This window comes from Meleagris gallopavo, chromosome 13 (genome assembly GCF_000146605.3).
Source record: "Meleagris gallopavo isolate NT-WF06-2002-E0010 breed Aviagen turkey brand Nicholas breeding stock chromosome 13, Turkey_5.1, whole genome shotgun sequence".
In the NCBI taxonomy this organism is placed as follows: domain Eukaryota; kingdom Metazoa; phylum Chordata; class Aves; order Galliformes; family Phasianidae; genus Meleagris; species Meleagris gallopavo.
In genome coordinates, this window is record NC_015023.2 from 11,967,785 (window position 1) to 11,980,372 (window position 12,588).

At 40.6% G+C, this 12,588-nt stretch overlaps 1 protein-coding gene across 1 annotated transcript in view; it reads right to left on the minus strand.

Moving 5' to 3' along the window:
- The window catches only part of GNAO1 (G protein subunit alpha o1), a 118,938-nt gene extending 107,935 nt beyond the window's left edge, over positions 1-11,003 (minus strand). Inside the window, exon 1 of the mRNA XM_019619803.2 lies at positions 10,975-11,003. Coding sequence (XP_019475348.2) covers positions 10,975-11,003 — 29 coding nt within the window. The remainder of the gene's footprint in view (positions 1-10,974) is intronic.
- Positions 11,004-12,588: the final 1,585 nt, after the last annotated feature.

The following is a 12,588-nucleotide window of genomic DNA, read 5'->3' on the forward strand; positions in this document are numbered from 1 at the left end:
AAAAAAAAAGTATGTGAGAAACCTTCACTCCAAGTTGTATTCAGGAACAGAAGTAGGAAGGGTTTGCACAACAAGCAGTAGCACTCCAGCAGTGCAACTCTTCAGGAAAGAACATACTCGATTCAAACAACAAAAGCAGCCCAGGAAGTAGCTGCCAGCAGTGCCAGCTCCTCGGCAGAACCTGACTGTCCAGTACTGCATGCTGCCAGCTCTATGGTACGCTTGGCAGCGCCGTCCGTTCTTACAAGCCTGCGCAGCAAACAAACTCAGCTGCAGACCCCCACTGAAAGCATCTTGTTAAGCAGCATCAGAGCAGTGACAAAGCCCCTCTCAACATGCCTTCCATTTACTGAAATACTGCAGTGATAACTGTTGCTTTCTCCAAGCAGAAAAGCACTGTTTTGCACTTTACTGGACAGCCTTATTTCACAAGGCCATTTCAGACATATATAATTTTTTGTCTGTTTTGCACAGTTAGCTGAATTATGGAACCATGACTCCTTATCCAAAGCAGATCAACATCTCATTAAATTATGCAGCTTACTATTTCAGCTTACTAAAAACAAGTTATAACCTAAAACAGGTATGAATCATTAAAGACGTCGGAACAAATGTGATTAAAATCTGTGGAGAAAGCAGCATTTTATTCCTGGATTAAGATCATTGGTCAGTATTTACGATCAAAAGTCAACGCAGAAAAATCTAAAATGCTGTTGCAAAGAAATGATGCTTGTTTAGTGACAAATACGTCTACAAATACACTTCATATTTCCTAAATATTGTAATTGTGTCACTAAGCAGGCACCATACACAACACTTGACCACGAACATCCAAAAGCGTCACCCCAGTACAAAGGAAAATGCAGGTGGCTTGCTGCTTTTTGCAGTGTTTCTACAAAAGAAGTCTACTGTTTCCCAACATGAGATACCTCATGCTCATACTCCTCACTCCATACACCTTCACACGGAGGAAGCCAACCACACAGCTGGAACTCAGAATTAGCAAAACACAAGGAGCAGGATATAGGGATCATCTGAGAGGCAAATACTTGCTGGGGTTTTCCCCTGTGAAAATGTTCAACCCATATTTACCGTTGATTCTACATGAGAAAGACAACTGGATTTTACATCTCCCCTTCTGAAATGCCATGCATTAAAAAAGACCCAATTTTTCTTGCAGTATTTGAAAATAATATTGCTACAGCAAAATATTGCTAAGAGCTGCTACAAGTATGTATGCATGTAATTGAGAAATGCTTCTGCTCATAAAGCCTGTTAACTCACGGGGACATATACAGTTTTCTGCCACGTTGACAAAATTCATTTTCCAGACACAAATTTCAAAATTGGTTGGGAAATTCATTCTTAAGAAGCTCTTAGAAAATAGCATGACAAAAAACAGTTATTACTAGGAATCCCAGAGAGGGTTTAGAAAGAGAGGTTTATCTAACATCATATATACCATGTCACTTGTATACAAACAAACAATCTCTTAAACCTGTATTTTTGAAATGCCTAATGTGAGCGTACTCAGCCAGAAAATACCCGACTTTGGCAATATGAGCAAGCAGCAAACATAAATCTTCTCTGACCTGAGCAAGAGAGGCAGGAAAACTTGCCTCCTCCGCCCTCATACCTTAATCCTGTTCTTGAGCACTTTACAGAATCACAGAACGGTTTGGGTTGAAAGGGACCTAAGCCCACCCAGTTCCACCCCCATGCCCAGAGCTTTCCCTTCTCCATGACAAATACTCCCAGCTGTCTCCTGCAATTGGTCTCCATATGAGAGGTGCTCCAGCCCCCTGAGCATCTTCATGGCCTCTGGACCCATGCCAACAGCTCTGCATCCTTCTTGTGCTGTGGCCCCAGGCCTGGATGCAGTGCTGCAAGTGGGGCAGCCCTTCCCTGCCTGCTGCCACTGCTCTGCTCATGCACCCCAGCCATAGTTGGTCTTCAGAGCTGAAGCTGCACACTACGGGCTCAGGCTGAGCTTAAGCGTTCAGCACTTTGACAGCTTCCCTCTCTGCCCTAAGCAGGATTTAAGCGAAGAAACCCCACAAGCTACACAAATAAACTGCACTAAATCACAACTTACAAAGAAAGAAGGAGGGGAAAAAAAAAGCAGCACGAAACCAGACCAACATCCCTTGATTAAAGTAATTAAACAATAGAAGAATGGGCACATCCACAAATAAGAACACAAGAAGTATGCCTTCTGATTCTTCTCAGCTAAAGGTACCGCTCAAACTGAGAAGAGCCAGGCTATTTGACAGACAAGATCTCATGCGTTGAGTGAATTTGTTGTCATTATGGTCACTATCCTTCAAGTTGTTCTGAAGAAGCTGCAGCATCCACAGCACTTGAAACCCATGGCTTTTTTTGCTGAAACTAGTTCAAGCATCAAGGCACACTAATATGATACTACAAAAAAAAAAAAAGTTAGAAAATCTTCAAGTTACTAGTTTTGCAGTAACTCCCTAAGCACAAACGTAGCTGAATCAGGTTCCTTCGCAGAAATGAAGCACATACAGTAAGAGGTGCAGTCAACAACTAGCACATGAACATTCACTCCACAAGTAGTATGGTATCAAGCCTTAAAATAACTAAAGGCAGTCGTTTTTGTTTTGCATACTATAACAACCTCTTAGCTCTCCTCAGCCCAAAAATTTTGCATCAAAACTATGTTTCTGTAGAAAATAGCAAATAACATAAATTTAGCTTTGGGTAGCCAAAAGGCAGCTAAAATGTGCCCAGCACAAGACCAGGAAGGGACAGAACAGAACCAACACTGCAAGACTGGAGAATGGATTCAATCTCTTCTGCACTACTTTTTTTTATCCCCTGTAGACCAGCTACTAATTATTTGTAAGCTGGGGGAAAAAAAAAAAATACATAGCAGACATAAGCTGTACTTCCTCAAAAGCCCGAGCTTCAAGTTCTAGATATCAGTACAGAGCTAAAAAAAACTAACAGTGCTTCTCTAAATGCTTTGTCAAGAAAGTACCATCCTGCGTATTTCATGAACAGTTTGTTGCAAGACCTTCTGAAGTGGTTAGGAATACCATCTTCCTGGCCTGCTACCACTGAAGTCCTGAGTTTTCCTTGTAGGAAACCCACCAGGCTAGCAGGTTTTATAGCCTCAGCACGGAGTGCTGCAGTTCCCCTCGCTGGAAGCAGCAGGACGTACAACGCCTGCCCACTGCCCATGGCCAAGTGAAAACGCTTGTCCTCAGCATCCAAAAACCAAAAAGACAAACTAACCCAAAACAAAACTGGGAAGCAAGCAGGCTTTATGAAGAAATCCCCAAATGCTCTTTAGCAGCATGAGAAAAATACTCTACTACAGTTGTTTTATTTTGTCTAGACACTTTCCTGCCTTAGCTTTCCTATTCTTAAGCATTCTTCAGGCTTGTATTTGTTTTCCAAAAAGAAAACAAAAAAAAAGCCCAAGATTGTCTCTACCAAAGAATGTGGGCTTTTTTTTTTTCTTTTCTTCCTCTCATTTCTTCCTTTTCTTTTTTAAAGGAATACATTGGCTGAAAAAAAGTTACAGCTTCTTCTCACTACCTCCAATCTCCTTCGTCAGCGTTTACTCCTCCTCAGTAACCAACAAGAGATGTCACCAGGACATAAAGGCTCCCATTAACCATTATGTAGCTGCTTCCTTCCCTAGATTTCAGATTTCTAGATACTTGAAATCTGTGACAAACAACACTTTGACAGCAATCACTCTGTTTCAGTAGAAAATTCAAGTGCAAAAATTATGCCAGGTTTAAGAACTTTTTCTGACTCCTTCCATATGAGTTGTCTTCTGCATTTACACTCAGATGAACAGACAAAATAAGTTGCAAAGTCCCAAGATCCAGAGCTGTGGCCTACAACTGCTTAAGTGTAGTGCCTTAAACACAACAAGAACGCAGAATCTCTGCATAGACTTCTCAAATAGCTACAATTTGGATCCTAGTACAAGTCCAGATATTAATGTGGCACAAAATACATGGACGGTCTGCTCAGACAAAACATCTGCAGCATCAGCTATTCCCCAGAAGATGATCCTTTCATTAGCAGTCACATGTGCTTAGAGCAGCAATCTTACATGAGAAAAAAAGCCCTGTTTTTCTCCCCTATTATTGTCACAGTGCATATTTCATCAGCCCAACATGCTAAACATCAAATATGCAATTATGCAAGCTAATTAGCTCATTTTGTTACTTGTGCTTTGGACAACAAAGCTTGAAGAAACACTTCAGTAACTTTCAGAAAAATGAGTTTCTTGTAGCAAACCTTTAATCATCTCGCTGAGTATTTTTTAGAATATGAAGCATGAAGTGGTTTTTCACAAAGAACAGACCTCTTCAATGGCAGTGCTTGTGCTTTTCTCATTCATTTATAAGAAGAGTAGAGAAGCATAACATTAACAGCTTTGTTTAGTAAGTGGAGACTGATATGCAAACAAGAGGATTCAATAATCCGAATGTCTGGATTTGTTCCAATATCCAGTGGAGAGCTGTGGAGATCTTAAGTACTGCTTTCATCCACAGCTCACGTGTCCCCTGTATCACTGGTTCCCAAATGCAACATTTAGCTCATCAATTTACACTGGTTTTGTTTCTCTTCTGGGAGACTCTAAGAGGACACTATGACTAATTTTGAGGCCTTGTCTACAGAACTCTAATGGATGCATTTAGATCACTACATTTAGCTTGAGATAATATCGAAAATATGACTGAGGCAGATCAGAAAGCACTTAGGACCTACAGAAAATGGTTGATAAGCAGGCTCCCAAACAGCACAAACATGTTTTAGGAGTTGTTCGTAAGCATTGTTTCAAAGTGGCATAATCACTGTATGCATCATAACACTTGAACAAGGCTGCATGCAGCAAGAGAAGTATTTGGAGGGCAGGGGGAGAGAGAAAGGATTAGGGGGAAAAGACAGAAGACACTTGTCACATGAAAGACATCTGCTGTGACTCATGCTCTAACGGAGAGCACCCCACAATAAATCAGTCTTCAGGAACAACTGTCCAAACCTCAGCCTATGACTGCTTGTGTGCACAGGACAATATGTACCTAACAAGCTCTAAAAATTTCCCTTCCCCAAAAACAAGCTCCTAACCTTGAACAGTGAGCAAACTGGAGGCAGACACAGACATCTCCCAGCTCTGAAGGAAAAGTAGTAAGATATGTGCTATGACTACCCAGCTTAAAAAGGAGCTTTGATTAAGTAGTTCTCTATGCAACAGCAGGTCGTTATAAATACCACCTCAAAGCAGCTACAAAAAAGAAGAAAAAGGTTTTCTCCATTAAAGAAAAAGGCTAAATGAGCATAAACAAAGAAAATGATATCTCTGAGGAAAAAAAGAAAAGAACTTGAGCAGTCTCTGCTAAAAAGAACATCTCAAACAGTAAAGTATAGAATCACAAACACCTATACATAACTAACACTTTACTCAGACCATACAGATGATCATGAATGAAAACTGGTGAAGGGAACCATCTAGGAAAGATTCTTCTTATACGCTAAGCCTTGCTAGGACTTTTGACACACAACTCCAGTAAGTAAGGAAATAAACTGTTTTGCCAGGCTGAGTATGAACTGGTTACAAAACCAAACCTATCCTACCTGCTGTCAGAACAAATACATGCTGACTCTGGATAGCGCTTACAGAACAAGCTTTAAAAAGCCATAAAGGAATGTCAGTAAAATGAGCTTCATGAGGGCAACAACTTCTCCAAGCCGAGGCAGGCCCAAGACCCTGAAAGAGGCTGAGCAGCTGACATGCCTTCAGCACCCACCGCACTTCATTTCACAGAAAATCCCTTTGGCTGTCCCAGCTCCACAATGTTTTGGGGTTGTGGGGTCATCTGAGAGAGCTGAGAAGGAAAAGGAACAGTGAAATGAAAGTGATGTAGCAATACGGGAACAGAGGTAACAGTACGATGACTTGGAAAGGCTGCTGGGGAAAGCACCAGCACCAAGGACAGGCTCCAGTCACATCTCCAAGACCCCAAGCCAAACTAAAAATAAGGCAGGAGAGGAATTCTCCATCATCTTGCTAGCATAAAGGGAGAGAACAGCTGCTGAACACTGCTAAACACTTGACCCTAAAATATCGCTACCCTCATCCACCACTGTGTTAGTGACTGGCCTAAAAGTCAGCCAAGGACTGTACAAATCTATGCAAGAAATCTCAGCCCCTGAGTTTTCATCTGTAGCGCAACACAGACCACTCTGTAGAGAAACTGCTTAGAAGCAGGACGGCTCCTGGGAAACAAGAAATCCTCACATATTAATATGACAGTCCATTACAATGTGCACAGTACTGCTTCAATGCCAACATTTGCTATGTTTTTACTTAAGTTACATCTCACATGCTCACAGTACACCTACCCCTACTAGAATTGGCTCCAGAACTTCTGTTAGGTGTCATCCAGCTCTTCAGGACTGTAGCACTGTCTTCGGTGCCTTAAACAGAGACCTTCCCAGCCATCTGAAGGAGCATTAAATTACTACAGACAAGCAATGACTAAGTCTTGATGACTGTTATAGCCACATGCATCTCATGGTGAAGATGGTTCCCCATGCACGGTGGCACACTACAATACGAACGCTGGTTAATACGGCCCTAAAACACATTCTTCCTCCCCTAAATCCCAGCATTCAGTGCAAGGGCTCTCAGAAAAAGTTAAAGCAAAATCACTTTTGTCCAGGGACTAGGGGCTGTAAAGAGTACACATAACTGCTCCATAGCCCTGCTAGTGGTGACATTTTAGATGGGGACAATGCACAAGTCTCACCTGCTGGTGGACTGAAGATACAGGAGCTTAAGGGATACAGCCACTTGGCAACTCAGTGACACTAAAAAATGAAAGCTGAAACTATAAATCAGTTTCTCCAATTTGTTCAAAAGTATACCAAAACAACACCCAAAACAACCCCAAACAAGGAATAAAAAGCTGCTACTCCAATTTAATTTGAATAAATTAATATTTCATCTAAGTTCTTCAAAAAGAGGTGTGGACCAAATTAAGCCTTCGCTTTCCAAGCAAATTCTGATAGTTACACTACAATCTTATGTTTGACTGTAAACTGTATTTGCTCAAAAAACAGAGTAGTCAGTACATCATTCCAATAGCCTGCGAAAGTTTATTGCTGACGTCAGAAAAAGTTGATCTGGGGACAATTCCTATTTATCGAGCCACAAGTTCCACTGAAAATAGAGGTCAAGAGGAAAACTGGCACTGTTGGCTGCCATTTAAGTTCAGTTTTCACTCAAACACACCTCTTTTCTTCCTCACTGTGCTTCTGTAGCGACCACTGTGCAATCACTGATTCATCCAAGCACTTCAAAACAACTTAAAGCTAAATGAGTTTCCTAGTTATGACAAAGATATCACGTGAAGAGAAACTCAGCACCTTCAGCCCAGTGTTCTTTACTTAGGCTAGAACAGAGTTGATGGTCGATGAGCAGAACTCCTACCTGCACTGCACATGTGGCATGCCAGGTACCCCAGATCAATTCTAATCCTGTCTGACGTGCTTTCCTCCAGAACCGTGGGGTTTATAGCATACTGCACTAAAATAAGATTCTGGTTTATGAGCAGCTGCTGCTGAACAGCAGACAGGAAGTTAAGCTGCATTAGAAACGAGATGGAGAATAGTATTAGACAGGGGAGGGGAAGTAAGACAACTTCACACACTTCTGCAGTGTGGTAACTGATATTTAGGCAACAAAAAGGAACACTGAGAGCTAACATGCACTGAGGAGGCTAGAAACACCAGGCTATATACATGGCTTCAAGTTCAAGAAATAAAAAATACAAATGCTTTATCTTATCATAGAATGTACACAAAATAAACTACGGGGGGGGGGAAAAAAAAAGCTGATCTCACCTCATAGTTCATAACAAAACAAGGGGACTTTAAATAAAATGTTAAGAAGCACTGACACCCTCACATGCACAGTGAGCCAGGGGTTCATATGGGATCAATATAGGACTGCAGTAAAAATTAACAAAATTCCCCAAAGTACAAGAGAACTACTTTAAGTAATTAACAATACTGGAGAACCAAGGAGAAAGTGCAGCTGTTTCACTCCAGGATTCAATTACAGGAGATTTCAGGCAACAGATGACTCTACTACACTGGTTAGACTCTGAATTTTTTAAAAACATCTATTCATGCATTCGTGAAGGAAAGAAGAAATTGGCATTAGTTGACCACAGACAGGACCAGGAAGCCTCTGCTGATTAAGGTATTCAGAAAGAGGACATGCATTCAACCTGACACCCTCCCCACCCCATACAAGACAGTAACAAAACAGCATTCTATGGTTTTTACAGTCAAGGAGTCCAGGGAGCAATTTTTACTGCTATGTGCGTTTTTGCTCGTAGCAAAGGAATACAATTACTTTTGCTACGGGACAAAGAGAGCATAAGACGTGAAAGCCACTTCAAATAAAAGGAAGACATATGAGTTTAAAATGAGCAGAAATACGATGAGAACTCTTAGCTATTCTATTTTTGAGCAGATCAGGTACTCACTAGAGGCCTTCCCACCCATCGCAAACATCAGAAACGTCACACTGGAAGTCAAATTAAGCATAGGAAAAACCCCCAAGTGAGGAAATACCAGACTGAAAACCTCAGGCTGATGAAATGAACGTTCAGAGTCCTGAGTTCCAGGTGGACTCACAAGGGTCTCTCTCTTTCGGAAGCTCAGCCATTTAGGAGGTAATTCTAGCAGAGGCCGCGCTGCTGACTCGGTCAATTTGTGTACAAAGCTGCCCGGGCACAACAGCGACGCACAAACTATTTTGGGCCACGACTTGCTTGGCCAAACGCTGAACCAGGATTCCAGAATAGAAATATTCTAGCACAGTAAGTTTATCTACATGCTAGATCTCAAACTAATGCCTAAAATAATAATTAACTGACAGCTCCCCCCATAGCCCTTTTTATTCACATAATTAAAAACATGCCCTACTGGCTGAAGTCCAGCGATGAACAAACACACATTATGCACTGCCTCAAGAATCAAAGCTCATAAAACAATGTTGCACAGAGCTACAAAAAAATCACATGGTTTTAAGAGACTCCTGAAGCCTGTGAAAGAAATTCTTAATAAAACTAGGCTACAGGAATCTATGGAAAAGAAAAATCTCAGACACTTCAAATGATAAAGCACTTAACTGTTTTGCTGATAGCGTAAGCAGCTCTCTGCCATTCTGCTTACTTCTCTCTGAAGTTATGGGAGTGGCTTTCAGACAAGTTTAATTCTGTGCAGAGCAAGCCTGCATTCACGTGTGATTTACAACAGAAAGTCTGATTACAATGGCGAATCTGTGCTTTGTTCAGATTGAAGCACAGCTCCAGTCCCATTTAATAGCTCGTCTACCTCCAGCCTGATGCAGATGAAATATTCTAAGCAATTTAGTGAAGCACTCTAGAATTTACTGTAAACAGACATAAAACAGGGAGCGGCACACATTAATGAGGCTCATGTTCTATTTTAATATGCAGCATGTCTGCCCAGCTCTTACACCAATTATGACAACACAAGAAAACGGACAAAATACTTCTCAGTACTTGAAGAAATCATTCAGAGAAAACAAAAAGTTATAAGCATCACAGAAGTAAATAAAATTATTTTTCAACTGGCAAGAAGAGAGACTTCAGTCTTCTTACACATCACAAGAAAAATTCCTCATTCAATTGTGAGCCAGAATCAATATTTTTCAATAAGAGCCAGATTCAATTCAGCTTCCTTAGCAAAGCAGTCGGTACCCAGCATAGCCAACTTCACTCCTTCTCCCCCAGTTTGTCAAGCTTCTGGAAGCCTCACAGGACTAAAGGGAAAACAATTTTTTTTTCCAAAAATCCTCATTAACTTGAATTCCAAATACCGTATCTGCCCTCAGGAATTTTTTTTTCTTCCAATCAGGTTTTCCTAGTATAGGAAATGTTTATCTTCCACCTAGCAGCATTTAAAAAGTATGCCACAATATGCTGCTAAACCTGAATAATGCTTTGGATATTTCCTGCAGCCTGTTAGATTTGGTTGCATTTGCTGCTATTTGTTATAAGATGGGGCAGAAATTTTTAGACAAAAGGAAGAACTTTACGTCTCTTGAAATCTTTTAAGTCAAAGAACTATACAGAATAAAGGTTGGAGTCTCAAGTGCTGGTCCAAACCCAATCAGGTCAGCAGAAAGTCTCCCACGGACTTCAGCCACCTTTGGATTTACAGTAACAGAGGTAAGAGAGCACCTACATTTTTAAAGGTATGTTCTCCCGTAGAAACAGAACCAGTTATAAGTGATTTCAGTAACTTTACTCTAACCAGACTTTAAAACTAACACTGTTTCACAGTAACATCGCTGTCATTAAGGAATTCGCGCTTTCAATATCAGTTAATCAGACAACCACCATAGAGAAGAAAAATAAAATCATAAATGAACTTTGAAAGTAATTCTTATTCTGTATTATCACTCATGGTGAAACTGAGGAAAAAAAAAAAAAAGATTCCATTGAACAGCACACTGAATTCTTGCTGTATCAACTAGCAGCCTGAGATCCAATGAAGTAACCTGCTCAGAATGCAAATTCACATTTGTTGATGCCAACTTGCCCGCTGAGGTCTAATTCCTGTACCATTCTAGAAGCACCTACTCCATATTAGCAAGTTAAACTGATCCCCAAAATTTTATCATATCATAACCACAGAAATAAAGCTCTGCTCTCAAAATAATAAAAAGCCACGTGTTTCCCTCCAAAAATACTTTAAAATATTTGCATACTTTAAAACAAAATGATATCAGAGTTTATCCTGTCGGCTCACACTTGTACTCATATGACTACATGCAAGCAGAAGTGAGATATCGGCAATTCTGCATCATACCTGCAATCCATACCAACGAGACCATCAGCACAGTATAAAAATGTCTTTCAGTGGCAGCAATTTCCTTCTTACCTTGCCTCCTTCTCTCTCAAAGTCGACATACTCCCGGGTCGGTGTCTGCCGCTGCTCCCCCTGCCAGCTGGCCGGAAAAAACTGGAGAGACAGATTGGTTCCCGTGGCCACAAAAGCCTTTTAGAAAAATCAATACAAACAGGATCAGGGAGCAAGACATTACATAAATTATGCAGGCAGTCATTTATTTTTACATCAGTTTATGTCTTAAGCTAGGCAGCACAGAGAATACTTAAAGTCAAAAACATGCACTCATCATTTTTCTTAAGTATTAAGTTACAAACATCTGATTCCATTTTGACAATATTTGCCATTGGCTGCTTTGGATATAAAATACAACATGGAATCAATACTCCCTTCAAATCAGTTTTGCTGACATTAGAATCTGTCATTTTGGTTCTGTACAGATACCCTACACCAACTTAGGATCTGAAACATTAAAAATTGCCCATGCTTTTTAAAGAGCTTGCATATCTCTAAAAAGAAGTACTTCTGAAGGAAAATGAACTGCAGAGACCTGTTACTAGGAACAGCTTTGCTGAAAGAACAGAATACGCTTCTCAGAATATATACGTGCACCTGGATGTACAGTTCTCTGAACTGAAACAGAGATATTTCTCGTGTACTGTCCGCAGACAAGTAAGAGTCAACACAGCTCTATTAAGCATTGCAGGACTAAGTCATGCTGTCACATTAAGACACCAGTGAAATCCAAGATGCTGTGTCAGAATACATTGGAGCAGGAATTCTCAGCAGCAGCCTTTTGTAAAATCATTAAAGGGACTGAATTACTGGGAAAAGCATACACTGCTACCAAGTGAATGTTTCCTACAGCTTCAAATGAAAATAAGATTCTGTTTTCTTTATAAACTCTCTGTATTTATTTGCACATCTTATCAGCTCCATGTAGTGCACAGCATGCCAACTTCTAGATGGGGTGGCATTTTTTTTTCTTCCCGCCAATGGAAACCTGATTCAGGGTATTTCCCTTCTGCAGTATGCTGAATGTGTCCTGTAAGCATGCAAATCCTGCAGGGTACTGCCAGAACACAACTCTGCTCAAAATCTCAGGGTCAAATATATTTTGTTGTAGTCAAACAATACTGTATTGATCACCAGGATCACTTAGATTTAAACAGTCATTATCTCGGAATACAATTTTTCTAGAAAGCCATAAGAACACCGCTCTAATAGCTGCCTTTTCCAGACAAGCAGATTCCTTTCAAGCAGCCCAGAATTCAGCAACTTGGTGGCATAACTACGACTGCACTGCTATCTATGACACAATAGCTCTACATGTTATTTAAGACAGTTCCGGTCGTGTGCTGTAACACTGTCACAGGATTAATACCTCCCATTTTGAAAGTAGAAGTGCGTTGTCTCGACTTATCCCTCTCAACAAGGAAGACTAACACTCTGCAATCACATCCCATTCCAAATTACTTTTAAAAGATTTTTTTAATTAATTTTTTATTTCTTTTACCTCCTGTTAAGCCCATTCTCAGTGCCGTTAAAACTGAAGAATCAGTTCAGCTGGCACTGAAGGGATGTTGCACTGCACATTAGTATTTGTTTGCTGTACGATACCCAAAGGCACATTTCAACCCATAGAAC